The 21,996-nt window shown below is 40.5% G+C and overlaps 1 protein-coding gene across 2 annotated transcripts in view; it reads left to right on the top strand.

The window, feature by feature from the left end:
* Positions 1-521: 521 nt before the first annotated feature.
* LOC310956628 (rho GTPase-activating protein 7) overlaps positions 522-21,996 on the top strand; it is a gene marked incomplete at its 5' end in the record, with an annotated part of 100,771 nt that continues 79,296 nt past the window's right edge. For both annotated transcript variants that reach the window (XM_083926930.1, XM_083926929.1), the window contains one exon: positions 522-642. In XM_083926930.1, coding sequence (XP_083783056.1) covers positions 522-642 — 121 coding nt within the window. The remainder of the gene's footprint in view (positions 643-21,996) is intronic.

Here is a 21,996-nt window from a genome sequence, read left to right as displayed (position 1 = left end):
GCATGTCGCCCACCCCCTCCCCCCTCCATTTTTGGTTGTGTGTGCGCATTTACGTGCTGTCTTTAAACTGGGTTAGATGTCATTTCCTCTCTTCAGGCCAGCCAAATCCTTCAACTTCCAACACAAACACACACACATGCACAAAAGAAAAACACTTCCCACATTTGCTTAGATTCACATTCATCCTCTTGAAAACACACAGATGTGCACGTACACACCATAATAGTTTGCTCATCCACATTAACAGTTCTTCTCACACGTTTTCTTTTACTCAGCCTACCTCAAACACACACATTCACAACTTTCTGAAGAGGGATGTGTACAGGGAGGGAGAGGACAGGAGTGTTTCACAAATTACATACAGACTTTTTGCATCTAGTGTCAGCCCCCTCCCCTACTTCCTCCTCCTCCTCCTCCTTCCTCACTTTGCTCAACTCTTAAGTCAAGCACGCCATGAGCATGAGCCATGAGATGGAGCAAACTCTGCCCACATGGGTTAGGAACTCCTCAACGTTTGGAATATGGCTCAGACGGCAACGGTAAAAACTCCACTGCGGAGATCCTTCAGTGAGCATGTGAAAGATTCCACCAACAAGGCTTGGGATGTCTTCTGGAGGAGCGTGAGGGAGAGGCGGCTGTCGGGTGAGTCTGGATATGATGTGAATGTAGAGTATTCAGCTGGAGAGGGAAGTATATACAAGGTTGCAGCAGCATCTTGGTAGAAGCAAACAGCTAACTTTATATTAGGTATGGGAGATGAGGTCAAAATATTCTATTAGGGTATTCGTAATTTGACGATACAAAATCAAAATTATGATATAGTGTACTTTACTGAAAGGGATGTCAGTCTTTGGTTACACCAGTGAATTAAATAGGGCATCTGTGGAGCTTTTATATTGGTGTTTCCTGCACAAGCCTGAAAGCTGAGACGTAGTTGAGAGTCACAGACACTTCCTGCATCCATTTGGTATGTAACGATCTTTTTATGTTATATCAGGAATATGATGGCCTTTTTATTTTCATTTCATGTAATTTTAATTCACGTTCTGAAAATGTTGTCACTCATTTCTTTCACACGACCAATTGAAATGCAGCTCTCAAGTAGCGATGTCGCTCTTGATGAGATACCAAAGTGTCCAGGGCAGGGAGAGTTTTGCAAACTGATACAGGAGCTGAAGACTTTTCTCAGGTTCTCAGGCTTTTTGCATCAGGCGTTGGCTACTTGTTGGAAGAGTAAAATCATTGTTTCTTTGCAGGATTATTACTAAAAAAATAAATACATAAAATAACAGCCATATCCTTTAATATCTGTCAAACCACTTTCAAAAGCTGTCATAATATCCTAGTCAGCTCCTGCTTCTTTCTGCACATCATGAAGTTGCACGGCAGCGCCACAAAACCACTGGCATGTGAGATGTAGCTGAGAGTGATTGTGGTTTCACGTCTCACTGGGGCTGAGTGATTTCCAGTGTTTGTTGCACACTGTGAGGGTAGCTCACTTGTTGATACTCTCGGTGCTAAACGGAGACCTTGGCTCTAAACATCCAGCAGTCTCAGCATGTTCTCCACACTGACAGCTATTAAGTATCCATCTGACAGATCCTGTGAGGTCAGAAGGTCTCAGGTCTGACACTCAACCTCCTCAGCAGGTGTCTGGCAGTGTTTTATCACGATTAACTCAAAGCCGGTTTCAATAGATCAGGGAGCCTGAGACTCAGGAGTGAAGTGTGTGTGGTAAGAAAATAGTGTGTGGCTTAACTGAAGCTTCAGGGAAGTGTGTGTGTGTGTGTGTGTGTGTGTGTGTGTGTGTGTGTGTGTGTGTGTGTGTGTGTGTGTGTGTGTGTGTGTGTGTGTGTGTGTGTGTGTGTGTGTGTGTGTGTGTGTGTGTGTGTGTGTGTGTGTGTGTGTGTGTGTGTGTGTGTGTGTGTGTGTGTGTGTGTGTGTGTGTGTGTGTGTGTGTGTGTGTGTGTGTGTGTGTGTGTGTGTGTGTGTGTGTGTGTGTGTGTATAATAATAGTATAAAATCGATGAAGCAGACATTTAGAAATAAATATGCTTTTGTAGAGTTATTCATGTTTTGTTTGATTACATTTATATAATTGAATATCAATAACTATAATTCACATTCAGTTAATTGCCATACTTTTTGAAAAGGTTAGATAAGTTAGCCAATAATACAGTATTATTAGAGGGGTACCGGTACCTTGTCTGTTCTCTTGATTAATACTAGATAAGCTAGACTAGCTTCTTCTGTATGTTGATGTCCAGATTCACTGAGCGGTTTTTAAACCTCAAGGAACAACTTTGAATCTTTGACTACCTGTGTGTATTTGTGTTTGCAGGTTTGTGAAGGTCTGTGAGTGTATGCACAAGTGTGTATGTGTGGGAACGTTTCTTTTTTTTTTCTGTTTGTGGTAATTCACACAGCTGGTTCGGCTTTTCCTGTGAGAGCTGTTACCTGATTCCAGCTGTGTGTACACTTATATCTGTGTGTGTGCATGTGTGAGTGTGTGCATGTGTGTGTGTATGTGGATTAAATCAGCATATGACGTAAGAGCAGTCATGCTCACTGACTGGCTGAGATGGATTATGTAATTCTCTGCTTCATAGTCCTGTAGCACAGTCACACTTTTACACAGGGCAGAGAGAAAAACAAAAAAAGAGGGAGTTTTTAAAGATCCACAGCAATGGTTTTGTGTTTATCTGTGTGTACATTATATACATTTATCCCATTTTTAAAAAACTTCAAAGCAGCCACTGATTTCCAGGCATACTGTGAAATTGGGTTAATGAATTAAAACGTGCATAAAGAGAGACACTACATCAAATCATCTTCTATACTTTTTTCATGCTGTATGACTTATTTCAAGAGACTTATGAGCACATCTCTGGTTATTTAATGTGATGTTTTTGCAAGATTGTTTGTAAAGAAATACATTTTATAGATTTGTGGATTAAAATAAGTAATCAAGTCGTCGACAAACTAGTCAACTAAGAATTTCTTTAATCCTGTGTAGGGCTGTTTTTCAGTTGAAAACTTTGTTGCAGATAATTTAGCCAAATGTCTGTGTGTTCCCTGTGTGTAATTTAACTACATCCCATCTGGGGGAAAAAAATACAACACACATCAGAGTGGCAGTGAATGCACAAGAGAGAGTGGCTCCGGTGAATCAAGCCAGTCTGATATATTTAAGTTGCCGCTCCGGTGGTATAACGCACCTATTTTCTTCTTTTCATGACTGAACTGTTTGTGAACTGAACCATCTTTGTGTCTCTCCTGAGGAGTGACGACCGTATTTAGCCGCAGTGTGAACACGGCCCACGAGAGTCGCTGCTGTAAACCTCATTTCTGTCGCTCGCTTTGTCCTCCACTCTTCTTTCATCACTCACTGTCTCTGCATCTCTCCACAGGAGCATTTCCTGTGCGCTCTCCTTCATCAGCCCGTCCTAATATTTACTCCTCTGCGAAAAAAGTTGTCATAATTCACAGCCCAAATATGGTCCTCCAGTCGAACCTCGCAAGCAATGCTCTTCCAAACGCAGGCTCTGCCAGACGCACTCTCTAAACTTTGCCGTCACATTTTCCTTACGCCTGGACGTACTCATCACCAGTATGACACGGTGACGGTCTCCAGACACTGCAGATTGGCATTTAATCAAGAGGCTTGTGACATGTGTGCTGAACTATGTGTGCAAATACACAGAGACCTTAATGGTAAAGACTTGTGTATTTTCATTGAGTTGCTGGTTTTGTCAAAGTGGAAGACGATATCCAAGGATTTAAAAGGACATTTTGATTTGATCCAGATTTATAAGAGGTTTTATAGACTTCCAGGGATGTCTCTAGAGTCATCACCAGGAAAAAGGTGTCACCAGATGCTTTAATGTGACCTGAGGTATTTGTTCAGGATTTATAAGGCCACCGTGCTGCAGTGTCTGACCTCTGAACATTCATTTTTCCTGCTGAATTTCATATTAAACCTGTAAAGAACAGCAATGAGCAATGAAACGTTGGACTCCTAGAAGTTCAGTAGTGATTACAATTACTTCAGTGATCCAGTTTAATTGTTCAGATGTGGTTATTCTGAGATTTCCCTTTCCTGTTTAACGATGTCATACTAAGAGCAACATCCACCCATAGTTTACGTATATGAGGTCAGAAATAGGATACATTTAAACTTTTACTTTGATGGATTCATACAATTTCTAAAACGTTTGATATTCTTATAATTCAGTTTTAATGTTGTTTGACTTTTTATTGTTAGTACATGTTTGGATCCATTTACCATCACTTGGTTTATGATACTGGAGGACAAACTAAATGAACCCTAATTAAACAGCTTCTTATTTTTTCTGCTCGGAGAGGGTTCAGAAAACATAAAACGCATCATTTCCTGTCGGAGCATTTCTCTTTCGGAGGGAGACTCAGAAGCCACCACTGTTTATTTACATAAACCGACAACTAATTATCCAACAATTTTACAGCTAAGCAGCCTTACATAATAAAGTGGTTCTTCAGGATAAAGATAATTAAAACTGAAAACGAGAACGTAGTGAGACAGAGGCTCTGAGCCAAATGTGATGGAAGGAATCAATGTGAAGGCTGGTGTGTATTCTGCAGTGATCAAAGATGGGCCAAACTAAACAGAGGGAGCAACAGGGTTTTAAACCATAGCAATAAAATCAGAGTAGAACGGACATGGAAGTGTCTTTGGAAAGTGATTGGGAATTGGCAGGCACTCCCAAACCATACCTGGCATGGGATTGGATGAGCCACCTGTCTATCAAACTCTTGCCAAAGACAAACGGGAGAAGAGAGAAAATATCTTTTCGATCTAGAAAAGCATTCAGTCCTGTTTTCTTCTCTCAATAAAGTTAAACTCTGCTGATGCTATTGCAGCATTTAAACTAACCTCTTTAGGAGCCGCCATTGTTGTTTTGAATAAGCAGCTGTTTCTCATGCCAAAGTGACGCCAAGGGGTCCAAACTGCAACAGCTTTCTGTGTAAGAGGTTTTTAAAGCAGCATTATTTATATATATACAGAATATTTTTTTCACTTGACACCTTTATCCAACATATGAGATATGTGGGAATGCCTCTGGACAAACCTTTTTCATGTGTTTGGCAAGGGGGGTGCCTTTTACCCAAGCTTTGTCTGAGGAGAGGCCCACAGTTTCAGCTTTGAAAACCCCTACAGTAGTCGATCTGAAGAGAGTCTGCAATGATAGTCACTGACACTAGAGAAAGAACTTGTTTCAAAAGTTGAAAGCAGCCAATCTGTCATCTTGAAATCTAGTGTGTGGCGACCAACACTACCACCTGTAGTAGTCAGGAGCAGCATCTGGGGTCTTGTTTGTGTTTCTCTTTTGCCGTTCAGCATCCATTTCCGCCGGGAGTCAGTACATTTTCAGAGCCGTTTCTGTTTCAACGCACTGGTGTTAAATAAGAAATGCAGGTCTGTAGAAGAAACATTTCCCTCTCCATATACAGTACACACTATATGTCTCTTGTCATAGCAGCCTGGATTTCATCAGTCCTCAACCCAAGCATCGGGACCGCAAGTCTCCACTCACTGCTTTCTTATTTTACATACCCTTCACTTCCTTTCTTCTCTTTACGTTTGCCTTTAACTCTCCCTCTCTGCGGTTTGCTCTTTATCTCTGCCCGCCCTCTGTCCTTCTCTTCTTTCCTCTGTGTTTGTTGTCCCTCTGACTGGTGTCTGCGTGTGCGTGTTTGTGTGTGCGTGTGTGAGAGAGAGCGAGAGAGGTTTTGACTATTATGATCAAGGCTTCTTTACTGTTAAAAAACCTTTCCAGATCAGTGACGTGCGGTCAGGGGAGGCAGGTGAGGCTGTGCCTCCCCTGTCATCATGAGAGGACAAAGAAACGAAATAATAAAATAACACAAGTATTAATATTTGTCCTCTGGACTGTGATTTTGGTGTGGTTCTTAATGTATTTTGACTGTTTTTATAGTAAAAATCGCAGAAAATTCTGTATTTCCTATTTAAATAAGCGGAGTCTCTTCGGAGACGAGAGGTGAGGCACGGACAGCCGTGCCTCTCTCCAGATTGCGCAATCACTCACAAACTGGATTGAGCGCGTGCCCTCTGAGCGTGCTTGTTCCCATTTCTGTTTATGTTTCCAATATGATGGTTGAGGACACTTTTATGTAATAAAAGCATACGTCTTCTTTCCCATGGTGTTCAGTGATGTATTTTACGTATGTGTGTAATATTTACATCTTATTGATGTGACATAAATCCACAGGGGAAATGCTTGGCTTGAGGCAGGCAGTAACTCTGCCTCAAGTTAGGTGGCGATAGTGAGCAGCCTGATAGCCTGCAGCCAGATCACGGTGAACTCTGATCTGTGTGCAAAAAGTAAACACAGAAGTGTGCTGTGCGACGCTGTAGAGCTTAGAGACAAGCTGTCATTTCTCACCCTGAAAATGGAGGATTTGATTTCTAAACTAAGACATTTTTCAAAGCTGGACTTTCAGTCAGTAAAGGTAAGATATACTGCAATATACAGTCATTTACAGTAAAGGTAAGATATGCTGCAATATACAGTCATTTACAGTAAAGGTAAGATATGCTGCAATATATAGTCATTTACAGTAAAGGTAAGATATACCGCAATATACAGTTGTACTGGTGTTTTAAAATGGTTTTCAGCATCCTATTCTCTCCTATTATCTCCTATTATCTTATCCTATTGGCATCCTACTGTATGTTTGTAAATCTGACTTGTGAGTCAGTGCCTCCCCAACCCCAACCCTCACTGCACGTCACTGTTCCAGATGTGATTTGAGAAAATTCCCAGCCGGAAAAAAATAATTCCATCTGGAATAAAAAAGGAAAGGATTCAGATTTCTCAACTCCAACATCAGCTGAAAGAATATTTTAAAATTATCCTTTTTACTGATCGGCTCCCCTTTGCATGCATTATTTCAGAATCCATGAATATTTTATTGTACAAGGGGCCTCCAAATAATTTTTTCTCTTTATCAAAAACTGGTTTGATTTCTGAAGATGCAATCTGTGAGTGTGGGGAAATGAGAATAAGAAGGAAGCAGGTCTTCCCGTCCAGAATGACAATGACTTTCTGCTTGGAGCTGCAAAGAAAATGTGTCTCTAATGTCGCAGCAGATGAGACAGAAAGTGGCTTGGTTGGTTGAGCCATTCAAGAGCCCGTTAACAGCCGCATCGACCTTGTCTTCCTCCGTGAGTGAAGCTTAATAGTTTCAAGGCAAATCGCAGAGAGCTTTGTGTTTTTCAACCTTTACATTCATCCAGAGAATGTCTGATGAGCAGGTGGAGGGAAGTTAACATGCAGTCGGCAGTTTACCTTTGATTGCTGGTCCTCACAAAAAAAAGTAAAAATGGCGGTTCTTCCATCCATTTATCCATCCATTTTCCACCACTTATCCATGTCTCCATCATAGTGGAGGCAGGCTAAGCAAGGTAACTCAGACATCCACAACCCCCAAGTCTGTCTGGATAATCCAGGCCATCCAAAACTATGTGCTTAGTTTTCTGAATGTAGCCCATTTCCTAACATCAACCTCTATTGTAATGGCCCTATCTGGCAGGACAGCAACATTTCTATTTTTCATCCAAAAAAGACCTGGACCACACAACCTCCTCTCCACCATGTAGATCTACAAAGACGAAAGACTACACAGACTCATGTCAAAAGCACACCACTCACACGGGTGGGAGAAAAAAAAGAAACACAGAGGGGTAAAGAGGAGAGGCTGGGTTTCCTCGAGAAGCATGCACAATCTCATTATTTTGGTTACTACCCAAAGTTCATCACGTAAGGTGACTTTGGTAGGTAGAGAGAATATTAAATGAAGACCATCTTCATCACCCTCTTAAACATGACCGCCTCATACAACGCTCACACATGCTCATACCGCTTGTAGATCTTGTGCTCCATCTTATTCTCGGTTGTAAACACTCCTTAGCAACTGGCTTACAACCAGAAAGGAGAACCATTGCATCAAACATAGAGGTGCTGTCCTTCATCCCAACTTGGCTGAATGGTCAGAAATTGACCAGCAAACCCCCCCAAAAAAGTTGAGACACAATCTTGAGATGAAGAAACCATATACGCTTCATTCCTTCGCCCCCACCGTAAAAGTTATGTCCCTGACAATTTAATACACCATTTGATGCAATGAGACAAACCCACCTAGCTGGTACTCACGGCCAACTGCTTAACAAGCTTCCTCAAGCTTGATTGATGAGGTGCTAACCATGTTTTTAGAGCTCGCAGGGTCACATCCACTTAACACCGCGCATCCTGTTTTTGCAGATCATGTGATCCCTTGGGCTGAACCACAGTTGTTAAACTCAGTGAGCCCGGTTTAATGGTGTCGGTGGCTGTGAACCTTCATCAAAACACAGCGCTGACCCCCAGACTCTTAATGGACAAGGCTGAGTGTAACTCCCATGGCCTAATGATGTGTTTGCTTTGTTTACAGCTTTGACTGGGCAGCACAGCGTTGAAGAAAGAATTGATAGTCTCCTTCCCTGATAGAATCTAACAGCATTTCAGTCACTTTGATGAGCCAAAATATATTTTTTATATCGGGTAGAGATAAATGGATTATCTTTACTTTAACTGTCTTTTATCCGCCAACAAGATATTTTAAGCTTGAACCCATGTGGTTGTGTAAAGTGGTACCAGTATTGAAGATTCAACTGCCAGTAAATGATACGGTGACCATTTTCTTGCCAACACTGGTGACAGTTTAGAAATATGAGATGGATCTGAGTGTTCTGCTCCAACTGTGTTCAACCTTTAAGAGTTTTGTTGGCATTTTCTTTTTCTTAAAAAAGCCCAATGCTTTAATCACAATAACAGATGACTTCTCAGTAGAGGAAGTCTGCTTAAAGGAGCAGTGTTGCATAGACACTGCTGTGTTTCACACACAAGCCCCAAAACACAGTGAACCACTTGTGTATATTTGAACAGTAAAGAAACAAAGTGCAAAATTCAAACAAGTTTAAAACTCAGTTCAGACCAAAGATCCGAAACAAAAACGTAAACAAATTGAAGAACAGTATGAACTAGCCCGTCTCAGCTCGGCTCAAGCCAGCCAATGGTGTCGCCTGCCACTCAGTTTGTCAAGTTGCCAGTGGCTGGTTTAAAAATGCAAATCATGCCACCTGTTTCAGCAGCCAATCAGCTGGTCACTTCAGTTAGGACAGAGGCTCAAAGTCTACAGCGTACGTAAGAGGACAGCGATGGTGCGGTAGATTATATCAGCTGTAGCTATCTTACGCTGGTTCTTTAACAGCTAAAATTAAACTTTTGGATGTTGTGTGTTAAATATGTTCCCTGCAAACCTGAGGATTTTGCCAAAGGTCATTCATAAGGGATTTGAACCATCATCATGTGACCATGATTGGACTCTAGTTCAATGAGACCAACATCAATCACAGTGGGGTCTCTAAGTTTATCATTTATGTATCGGTATAAATATTTGAGTTGTTCAGTTAAGTAGTTCTGAACCTCCAGTATCTGAATCCACACCTTCTCAGCCAACACAACATTCTTACAGATCTTTGAGGTCATAAGTTTTTTAACTTTTGTTTTTTTTAAATGTTAAAAGCTAAACAAATATTTGGTCAGAAATTCAAAATGGCCAGATAGCAATACAGACAACAGACAACAATAAGGAATTATCTTAGCACTGCTTTAAATATAAAGTCACAGTAAAATGATTCAAATTTGCTGCTTTTAGCACAAAAGCTCTGGGAAATGTAATTAAGATGTATAAGCCTTTGACAGCACCAGAAAACAAATATAAACAAATTAGATGTAGTTGTTGAATAGTTGTACAGACATAACTTTCAATTTGGCTTTGGCCCTGTTAATAACTTTTGCCTATTAGTCACTTTGAAGATAGTAAAAAAATGTCCAACTGATATCACAGTGTTACATTTATGTTTTGTTTTTATCATTACGTCAAAGTAAAATATCCAAAATGTCTTCTTCTTCTTCTTCTTCTTCTTCTTCTTCCTCTTCTTCTTCTTCTTCTTCTTCTTCTTCTTCTTCGTCTTCTTCTTCTTCTTCTTCTTCTTCTTCTTCTTCTTCTTCAGCCAGACATTTTTAGTATCTTGTTATTTAGAGTTTGATATAAAGTTTTGAATGTTTGAGTAAAGTTTGTCCACATAACCTTGGTTTGTAAGAACTGGCTGGCCGGTGGGGTTTGCAAGGTTAAAAAAACAACTGCCTGTGTCTCCACAATGAAATACAATGAAAAGCACAGAGACTGCATTAAAGCTGCAGAGGGACACGGCTTTGAAAAGGAAGCAGAGTGAACGGAGGTGAAATATGCTGCCGGCAGAATCCAGAGTGCCGTATTCCACAGTATTTATTGCGTTGGTTTTAATATCTTGGAGCAAATGTGCTTTAATGTCTTCCAAAGAGAGCAGCGAGGAGAGGAGGAGGTCACCTGAGAGTCACAGAAAGCCCTAAAATGTCTGCTGTTCTCATCACCTAGCTATAGATTTTTAGAAAGGAAGGGTGTGGCAGGAAAACAGGGGACGGCAGAGGAAAGGTGCTTATCTGAAATGATCTTGCTCTTTCAGAGCAGTAGGGTGTACTGTGGCTTCGAGAGTTTGTTTTTTAATAAAGGACACCTTTATTTAGGTCCTGAGGCAGCAACAGTTTTGCCAGTTTCAATGTAGTTTAATAAACTTCACTCATGGAATCCTCCTCTCCCTGAAACAAGTTTATTTGTGTGTGTTTAGCAACCCCCTTTGCTAAATAGAAATTGTATGCCGTCACTATGTGTGTATAAGTGCAGAGCTACGTATGCAGTGAGCGAATCACACTTCCAATGAGGATGAACACTTTGAGGTTAGAGACCATTGTGAAAGCAGTATTGGACTAAAAATTCAACACTGGTGATTACAAATCAGTAAATAAGATTCCATTAACAAGAGTTATCCTCAAAGCAATTTCAGTCAAAAGCAACTGGACTGGTTGTTTGTCTAGGAAGACGTTTTCCCTCTCATCCAAGAGGCTTCATCAGTTCATGTATGCATCTGACCAGGCTGGGACTGGTCCAGGACCAGGACCAGGACCAGGCTGGGACTGGTCCAACTAACTGGTGTGGAGATCCAGGTATTTAACCTCTCACAAGGCCGATGATGTCACTGAAACCCTTTGTGCTCCAAGTGCCAACGCTCGTGTTAGAGTGGCAGTCGTTGGTTTCGACTTTGTTAGTGCTCTATTGAGTCTGAACGACAGTTGTTGGAGTCACAGGAGGACGTTTGTGAACAGTTGTTCTTTGAGGTTAGATTGTTGAACCTCCTGGGAAGGGATGAAAGGGCAGCATTGTAAATTGGAGATAAGTGGTTTCTCAGACCTTTCTCCAATTTACAATGCTCACACAGAATGCAAAGCAAATTGTGAGCGAATTTTTGACTGTGGGATATTTTGTGTACATGCATTTGTGTTCATTGATTTTACCCCCAAGACGCGCCAGTGTAGAAACCACCATTTATTTCCTTCATCAACCATTGAGGAATTAACCACTGCTGCTGCTTTGCACCTCTTGTGGAAGGGGAAAACCAACCATTATCGTGTCTGCGTTTATAACATCATACGGAGGCATTACAGCTTGGTGACTTTCATTGCCTGCGTTTGGTGTGAACACAACATTCCATGTATTTTCAATGTATCTACAGGTTCATATATCCTATGAAAATGCTTGTAAGTGTATGGAAAAATTTGTATGATATCTTAAAAATGACATTTTATGTAATGCTGGTCCCCCAGGTAAAAAGTCCTGTGTTATGGGTTTCGGTTAAGTGAAGCCACTAGAAGTAACTTTGCATGACTGGGTATGTTTAGACACCAAAACAATTTGGTTAAGATTAGAAAAATGCTCAGTACTTCCGGTATACGCACCCGTCTTCCAAATGAAAGTCTGATTGTGCTGTTATACCACTTCACTTGATTTCTTTCTTTTCTAGATATAAATATGTTGATTCAAAATCACAGTGCATTACTTATCATAGTTATACAATATGTGCAAACAGTGAATGAGCCTTAAGCATGAGGAAAAATTAAAATAAGTTGGTACAGTAACAAGGAAAGTGACGATACAAAGTATAAACTAGCTTTCAAACTAAATACATTGTGCTTCATAGCAGCAAGAAACAAATTATCACCATAGTCCCCGCAGGAAGTACAACTAGACATGACAAGTTTGAATAATTAGTCCAAGGCTGTGGCAATGGGTTGCTTTAGTCTTTACAGGTTTCTGTATTCGGTCTACTCCCCTGCAGTTCTTCATTTGTTGTCTAACCTCAGAGCCTTTGTGAGTTAAGTCTGGGACAGTATCGGCTTTGACAGATTCAGACACTCTTCAACTCGTGTCTGTTTCAGCCACTGGGAAATGAAAATGCACTCATTTTTGTTTTACCCGTCTAAACCAAATCATCCTGTGCCTTTTGGTGCTCATAAGCTGATTAGCTTGTCTTGTTGTTTTAATTAATCCCTCATGCACCTCCTGTGTCATTGTTGTACTTCCTGCTGCAGGCCCTGTTTAAACTCCCCGGCATGATTATTGGTTTTCATGTCCACAGAAAGTTTCAACGGTGAGCTTTTGTTCAAATTTGGTGTAAAAGAGACAGAAACTGGAAACCAGCTATGCACCAATCTATTCAGTTTATTTTGCGTCCAGCATGTGTGCCTACCTGGAGGTTATGTTCATTTTAATATCTTAAAAAATTCACTAGATTTAGACATCATATGTGTATCTGTGTAGGAATAACTTATTGTACCGCTACCCATGAGAAAAAGAAATGGCAGTTTATTTCTTTCTCGCTACTTTTCCAATCTCGTAGAAGGGCACATGATAACAGTGCAGGCGGTCGGGACAATGCAGGACAGCAGCATTGTGTCGGTTAGGCGGACGGCAGCGAGTCGTCTCGCACAACGTTGCCCCCCAAAAGAATTCATTTTCCCTTCACTTTGAGTTAGCATGTACACAGTGTGCTGTTGGGTGACAAGCTTCAATCCGTCAAAAAACGGCCTGTTCCTACTTTTTTATTAAACAGCTTTTAGATTAGTAGGTATTGACAGCTGGATTGGTTAACTTCCCCATTGTACATTTTGTGGCTAAAGTATATTTTTATTATACTACTATGGCAGATTGAGCAGGGCATATTGGCTGTTAAGAAATAATTAATCTCTCACAGTTTACTGACTTTCATCATAAAGAATTCAATTCAAATTCTCCGAGTACAAACTTTCCACATATTTTGTTTCTTGATATAAAAATTCTATGTATTCCTTAATATGTCTGTTTTTAGTTAGACTTTATGGCAACACATGAAAATAATCTGTATGGTTTTGTCCTTTTTTTCACTCTCTTATAAAAAGGGTGGATACATATCTACTGCTGGCCCTGCAACACAAGGACAAGCCACACAACCAGTGTGTGTTTCACTTCTATGTTCTACATTTTTAAACACACATAGAGTTCTCATATTTCAAGTTCAAATTCTTTTTGTTATTAATTTATTGGGTGGGTGAATATATCACCAAGATATTGATACTACATGGTACATGGTATTGTTTTGGGTATCGATATATGACATGATAGATCACATCCTGGGCACAAAGACAGTCTCCTTATTGTTGCAATATTTGTATTTCTGCTGAGTTCATGTACTCTTGTGATCGCCTCTTTATCAGAATTAATATAATGAACAACTGTTATTTGCCTTTTAAGTCTTGATATTGACAACACAGTGGTACGTAAATAAGAATTTAATTTGTAAATAAGCAACACATCATAACGGCTTCATTCAGAAACTCAGTGGTCAAGATGTGTGTTGTGGAAGAAAGAATTGAAAAATCCAAAATGGGATTTTCTGACCTTCATCTCTTTCATTATCATTCTGACCAAAATCACATCAAGTGCTTCACAGTACACATACTGTTTCTTATCTGAGTGCACAGCTCTCCAAAAAAAACCCACACATCCCAACAGTCGACACAAAATGTGTAATTTTCAACAAAAATCTGCTCCGTTTTCAATGAAGCAGGCTGGTTACAAAAAGTTGCAACTTTCTCTGGGTAGTGAAAAAGTTCAGCAGTGCGTAGAGAAGCACAAAAAACGAAATCACGACTGCAAACACTGCAACAAAAGTTATATTGTGCATGTATATCAAATCATTATTGGCAACTTTCAGTTTGTTATATATATATATATACAGTATCACCGCTTAGCTATATATATATATACCGCTTAGCTCCACTTTAGCTTTGTTAGCATATCGGCTAGTTTACATCCTTGGCCTGTCCCTGAGCGTTAGCTTTGTATGCTAAATACTTTCAAATGGCACTTTTGCTTTGTTCATTTTCTACTTAAACTGGTAGCGAAGGTCCTCCAGCAGTAGCAATAGCTGTGTTCAGTCAGCTCTGTGTTAACATGATGAACAGGCATTCATGTTCTCAGAGAGACGAGCTGTAGCTTCTGTCTTGTCTTGTCTGCAGCGCTGCTGGGTGACACTGTTGACGGCAAAAGTATTGGTACTTTTTTTTTCAATAAGCAATAAGTTGCCCCCCAAAAAATGGGCTGAAAGTTACTAAAAAGCTTCAGAACATCCGGTTGTAACTCTTGGTGGGTTCGTCTCTAGGAGTAACACATTTCACATTAAAGATAATCATTTGATGCATTGTTCATATAAAATTATTGCTTAATGCAGCTTTTTAGTTTCCACAAACAGCCACTACAGTCATTCTTCTAGTGAGTATTGTTTTAAATTAAGCCTCTCTGGTGTCATTTGACTTGTGTTGTTTGACTGCCAGACCTCTTTTATAGTGAGTGCTGCTCACTGGCATTCAACATATTGTGCATCAGAACTATTATGTAGTTACTTCTGAGCCCTTTTCCATAAGTTGTCTAGGTTTTGAATCTAGTCATGACTCTCTTATACATTTTTCATATCCGCTTCACCAATGCTTTATTCCTTCACTTTAGACTCACAGATGTCCTGAGCGGTTGATAGAATAAAACATGAATGGTCTAATCATGTAAATAAACTGCAAATGGAAACATCCCATGACAGACTGAGCTTCAATATGCTAACAACAAATATAAACTATGTGTATGGGGTTTCATTCACCGACCCAAAAATAATGTATTTTTATTTTTATTTAAGGGCTGAACCTTACCTTGTTAGAGTTTTCCTCCATCTCTTTGGATGAAATCATGAGTATCATGCTGAAAAAATAAACATGTAAATATATTTTTCTCAGTATGTTTGTGTTCAGGCTTAAATGGGTTTTGGACGTTGGAGGGATTACTTCTGCTCATTAGGTGCATCAGAAAAAGGTTGCACTGTGTGAGAGGACTGTCACTCATTGATATTTGAAATCTCTCCTCTATTCCTAAACGACTGAGTATGCAACAGGAGGGCTGCACTTCATACATGTATTCATGTGCTGTAAATGTGAAGTGGGAGTGTTTAGCTCTGTGGTTGTTCTTTCCCACTGATGCACATCTCTCTCTTTGCACAGTACATCTGTTGTGTGATGCTTCTCAATCACAACTGTGATATTACTTGATCCGATTGTAACATGCGTTCACATACACAATAGCATCAGTAATGTATAATGTTTGGGGTGACCTCTAGCTCACCTGGTAGAGCGTGTGCCGCATGCACGCATCCCTTTTCTGTCATTCTCCTGCTGCAACAACATGGTTTGTTACAGTGAATTTAAGATGGTAAACAAAACAGATTTGGGTTCACTGCCTTTGCCTTTGTTTGTTTGTGTCATTATAACTGCACCACAGTTATGAACTGTACTACTAGAGTGACCATTCAAACGTGTGGATCTGCCATCTGTGCTCATATTGTGCTCCACAAGTTCTCCCTCCACTCAGTATTTATGAACAAATGTCTGTCAGCCTGTGTCTGTATTCAGACATTGAACCTAAGATATCATCAGTCTGTGATATCAGATATTTTTCAGGAGTTAATTTGAGAATTTTCTTTGTAGCAAATGAGGCAGGATAAGTATAAAAGCAGTGTGTGAACGGCTGAGGCCTAATGTAAACCAATCACCCTGAAGGGGACATGAATTGAAAAACAAATTTAATTGCAATCCATGCAATAGTTGTTGACACATTTCACCCACAACCAAAAATGCCGACCAAATGGGGAAAATGGAGGAACTAGTCATTAGGATGTTTTGTATGGGAACCATGACTGTCTGTACAAAATTTTGTGTCAGTCCATAGTTGATAAGAAATATCAACATGCTTGTGGAAGAGGAGAAAGAGTCACCAAAGTTATTGGGGTTCATACTCTGTGGACCATCCATGATAACCACATTTTCACGGATATCCATGTCATAGCTTCTAATTCTAATAATACAAGCTCTTAGACATGACTTTTTGATGGCATTTGAACATTTTAAGCACACATCTGACAATAAAATAAAGTCAATTATTGTTTGTACATGAAGTTAAGACATCCATGTTTTGCATTAAGAGGTAAGCACCTCTCTGATCTTAAAGCGATGTGCCATTTTGTTAAAGGCGAATACACCTCTCGCTTCCCCAGTAAAGGTTATTAACACGGGAAATTCAAGTGTGACCAGTAGCTTTAGTCTACTTCTGTAACATTGAGTTTAATAATCTTGTACAGTGGGTAATCTTAGTAATCTTATTGGCTAAAATGTTTTGTTCCAAAAAAGCTTTGATAACCAGGGTTCTAGTCAATGGTTTTAACCCAAATCAAATGTGTTGGTAGTTTTTTCTTCTCTCATGCATGTAGACTCATTTGTGTATACAAGCACATTTAGATGTTTTATTAAATTTGGAGTTCCCTTGAGGAAGATCTTTAGTGTGGCTGATGGGTGCTTTGGTGGTTTTGTGTCTATTACCTGCCAGTGTCACTGTCATTCACATCATCACAGGACAGAATACTTCCCCTGCTTTTATGGCTTCATTCTGAAACCGCGAACTCATGAGCAGATGCTAAATGGTTCTTGAAAGAGTAAGTGAGGTGTCTATATTCACTCTGAGTCTGATTGTGTGTGTGTGTGTGTGTGTGTGTGTGTATGAGACAGGATTGGCTGTCTGAAAAGCAGCTCTGTTGTTAAGGAACTGCTCTGGTCGAGTACAGACTCTCACGTCAAAGAGCCAGAAGCCTAATGGCCCTAAAAGGAGTCAGCCTGTCGGGGAAAGACAAACGTCTGTGGTCAGGTTTGTGTCTGGATGAAAGCTTCTCCTGAGCCTGGCATCTTCAAAACAAAAGCTTTATCCACCATCGTTTCTCAGCTGGAGGGTGACTGGCTCAGTGTGCACTCATTTTTCAGATCTGCCCCTAGCCCACTGGTTCCTACTGAAGAGGTTAATCTTTAAAAAGACCTACAAACAACGTTTCTCAAACATTAGGAAATATTGCATTTGTTAGGGACTATTTTCAGTTGTGGATAAATCCATATTTTGTGAGTATTTTGGGCAACTGAATGGTGTATGTGGGACTGAAGCAAAATGACTAAACTTCCCTACAATGTCCAAGTGCGATAGCTATAAAATGACATGTAACATGAGTTCTACACAGTTTTGGGCCTGAAAATATGGAGGTTAGTATTGATTTGGATTAAAATCATACCATGCAAAACCAGTAAACCATAACATATCATAGATGTCCCAACATCCCATCCCAGTTTTTAAGACAGTAAACCATCTTTAAAGCTGGTTAGTTAAGAGAAACTCCAAACTAGTATCCAAGATTTTACTTTTTTTCAACATATAAATAATGAAAATGAGCAGCAACCTGAAAGGTAGAAAATCCACCTAAAAAGTGACCTTAAGATGTTCAGTAATGATGTAAAGTATACAAAGTTTGATTGGTAAAACATGCAAAACCATGCTTTTTAAAAGAAACAACAACATTATGCACATTTAATTATAATGCAGCTCTGTAGCTGTCGTGATTACATCGTGTTTCATTGTCTTGTTCATTCTTTATGTCAGACCTCACACTCTTAATCCCAAACCTGCTGTGTTATTACTCTGGGCCATCCAAATCATCAATCTTCAATAATGAGTTTACACTGATGCCGACAGTCGATTTGTCAGAGTTGCTGTGTGGGGTTGTAAGGTCCTCATTTACCTGGAGGACACTGTCTACCTGTCTGAGCCCAGCTGTGCTAGACTGATTCCTTGAGACGGCAAACGACATCTCCCAGTTTTAGTAGAAGACCATGGCTGTACAGTTGTGTTATATGGCATTGTTACTCATTCAGAACTCCAGACGCCTCTCTTTACGCTGGGAACACGTTCCCGACTTCCTCTTCACACTATGATTTATATGATACTCTATCTATCATGCATTATTCACAGCAAACCATTCTTCTCTCATTGTTGTGTTCAATGACTGCAAATCAGAACTTTTTTGTCTCTCAAACAACCGGCTCTGACAAAGGAACAGAAAGCAAGGGGTTGGTTGCATTTGTCTCATCTCTTGAGAATGGAACAGGATTGAAGCAGTCACACAGAAGCAGCAGCCAGATAAAAAAAAAAGTGGAGATCTCTGTTATGGCTGTATCTGTAAACTGGGCAGTGTGGCTTCCACATTAATCCGGATCCAGTTGCTCTTTTTGGAGTCTTGTAATGCTAGAGAGACTGAGGATTACTCCGCTCCTGCTGCGTGGCTGGCTACTGCTGCTCGCCGGGGTGGCTGCGAACCCCTCCACTGATTCATCTTCGTGCAACGTGAATGTGGTCGCAGCTGATAAAGCAGAGATGCAGCGTCGGTGTTCCCCTCAGCTGGAGATGAAAAGGTTCAGACAAAAAGGAGAAAGGAGGGGGTAGTCGGAACGAGGTCCAGTGATGCTAAAAAAAGTCCCCGGCGCAATTTCATTTCATTGTCCACCTCCTTTTTGTCACCCGTTTGTCTCTCAGTCCCCTTTTTTTTCTTCCACTGCTCGTCCTGGTAGCTTCCTCTCCGCTGCTTCTCCACCTCTTGTTCTCCTCCTGTTTATTGCCTCTTAGATTTCCCCCTCCGTCATTTTCTGTTCATCATTGGTATAACTTTCCTTTCTTTTCCTCACCTCACTATCTCCTCTGTAGATGATAGAGGATACACATACACACTCATCCCCAGATGAACATTGTTTGACAAATTAGTTTTGCTCATTTAGCCTCAGAGCACTCTACTGAATTATTGCAAGATCCAATCCCTTTCTGCAATAGAAATGCATATTCCTGCATATTCATTTCCATATTTTTCATGCAATTGTCGCAACTTCAGCTTTATTGTGCTGCTTTTCTACCTACCTTACCTAGTTGCTTTTGAATGTTACCCAGTCGCTCTCTGTCAATATTTACTGTGTACATTCAAAAGTCATGATGAAAAAAATTAAAACGCAGAACAACGTGAAAATTAGTGACATGCAGAGATACAGTTGTGACAAATATGTATTTCAGTCGCACCACCACAAGGTTGCGTAATATCCCGAGTAACTTTGCAACGTGATGATTTTCAGTATCGTTCTATTGGACGTTTATTCCAATTAGCAAGTTAAACTATGTATGTTTCCCAAATTTTATTTTTTATTTTAATAAAAAGATAATACAACTTCAATACATGTCTCATCTAAATTCCGGGGTCTGGTCCATAGGTGACTTGGCTGGGAACTGTAGGGTCGCTGGTTCAAGTCCCTGTGTGGACCATATATGGAGCGTGGACTGGTGGCTGGAGAGGTGCCAGTTCATCTCCTGGGCACTGCCGAGGTGCTGTTGAGCAAGGCACCGAACCCCCAACTGCTCGGTGCGCTGGTCACTGGCAGCCCCCTCGCTCTAACATCTCTCCTCAATTGCATGTATGTAGGTCCTGGTTGTGCATGTGTGTATTTTGGGCCTGTGTGTGTAACATGTATGATAATAAGAGTGGAAATTGAATTTCCCCGTATGGGATAAAAATAAAGTAATTCTTCTTCTAAATCCGTAATCCATATATTTTGCCATGGTTTGGAGGCTTTTCAAGGCTTGAAACACAACGGCAGGAGAATCAGGACCACAACTGTAAAATTCCCCGTATCAGATGCATTCTCACTTACTTGAAACAGGGGGTAGAACATGTCAGGGACTAAAGCATGCTGACGGAGCTGGATCTAAATGTGGTCACAAACACTTTAAGTCCTTTGCCATTCTTTGAATTAGTCTGATGATTTTGATGTGGGTCCTTACTGACAGAAGTTCCCCAGTCTTATAGTCTCTCCAGTTTTCTCTGTCTTTGTGTAAATCTGCAGTTCTTCTCCACCATCTGAGGTTTGTTTTGCTCCACCGTTGGCAGTCGCATGATATAAACATCATCAGGACGCCCCATTCATTCACAATAAGCGGCTGTATTCACACAGGAGCCCACTCGTAAATGACCCGGTCTTTGTACTAGGGAGCCGCTAGGGTAAGCTCTGTTTGATGTCCGTTTGAAATTTGCGTACACACATACAGTCTGACTAGTTAATGTCTAGATAATCTCAGGTTTGCATTGCATGTGTGAAAGGGGCTAAAGAGTGCAGCATAGCATTTCTCCCTATAGTGTTCCTTATTGTCAAGCGAACACCCTGGGGGGCCCCTTGAGGAACTTACCTCAGTCTGCTCAGAGTGGAGTGTGCAGAACCCCGCACAGCTAACTTCATGACAGCTTTATTAAAAACTAAACAAGATGTCCTTCTGAATTGTGTCATTGTGTGTGTGTGTGTGTGTGTGTGTGTGTGTGTGTTTGGATTGCATGTTCGCTAATGATCTGATATTGTTTTATGGGTTTGTTTTGGAGTGTGTGGTTGTGGTTACGAACAAAAGGCCTGCAGGGATTGAGACGTGTGAAGAGAAAAAGAGAGAGAAGACCCTGCCAAGAGGGTCCATATCTGCTAGCCAGGGGATGGAAACACACACACACACACAGCAGCCAAACACACACACACACACAGAGACAGTGTTGCTGTGCTCTGTTTCAAACCCACCTCTGCTGAACCCTCTGAACCACAAGAAAAAACACAAATCAGGATCTGTGACTCTTGTCTCATTGAAAATCTGACACACACACACACACTCACCTTCTCTTCGCCTCAAATCATGAACTCTTAAAAAGATGCTGCCCCAGTCACTTTTTTTTTGTTGTTGAAGGAGTCAACCTGCTACTCATACCTTGTCTCACACCAGACCCCTCTGTTAGGCGACATTCAATTTGCAGTTAGCCCGTTTCCATTTGCAGTTAGTTGGCTAAATGTGAGACTCCAGGGATCTGAGGAGAAGAGTGAAGTTGAGCTATTGTTGCGGTGCTTCATTACTTAAATTCCCCCTTGTGGAGACAAAATTCTTAGGAAGCGTACAGATTGTGGAGTTGTGAAATTTGGCAGTTATAGTTTGTCCTGGAAATGATGAAAGGTGACCTATTACGCTCGTTTTTAAGGTTCATACTTGTGTTTACATTCAAAAGACACATTATTTTTCACATACTGTCCGTCTGAATGTGTTCATTGACCCTCTGTCTGAATCGCTCTGTTTTTGCGCCTGTCTCTGCGCCTTTTGATACTTTCACAGTATTAATTTAGCATCTTCTAACTGCTTTATAATAAAATATATATATATAAAAAATGGAAATCACAGTTATTACAGTGTGGTTCCCTTATTTTTCTTCACTTAAGGTGTGGAGGTATGCAGTTTCTTATTATATGCCTGTTGTATGCCTTGTTGAGCCTAATAATAATATACATTTTTAACATCCAGTGGGGAAGTCCTCCCAGTCAAAAACAATAAACCAGTCAGCCCATTCAGGTAACATTATCTCTCAATAACAAAGGTTTGAAGTGCTGCTCTTTACCTTGTAACATTTAGTATGGAAACAAGGAAGAAATCCTCACCCTTGTTTTTGAACACAGTCATTTACATACATTGATTTGAAATGCAATCACCTCCTTTTTTAGAATTCCCATAAAA

This window comes from Echiichthys vipera, assembly GCF_963691815.1.
Source record: "Echiichthys vipera genome assembly, chromosome: 14".
NCBI classification, from domain to species: Eukaryota; Metazoa; Chordata; class Actinopteri; order Perciformes; family Trachinidae; genus Echiichthys; species Echiichthys vipera.
The sequence above is the reverse complement of the archived record's forward strand: the minus strand, read 5'-3'. Positions and strand labels throughout refer to the sequence as shown.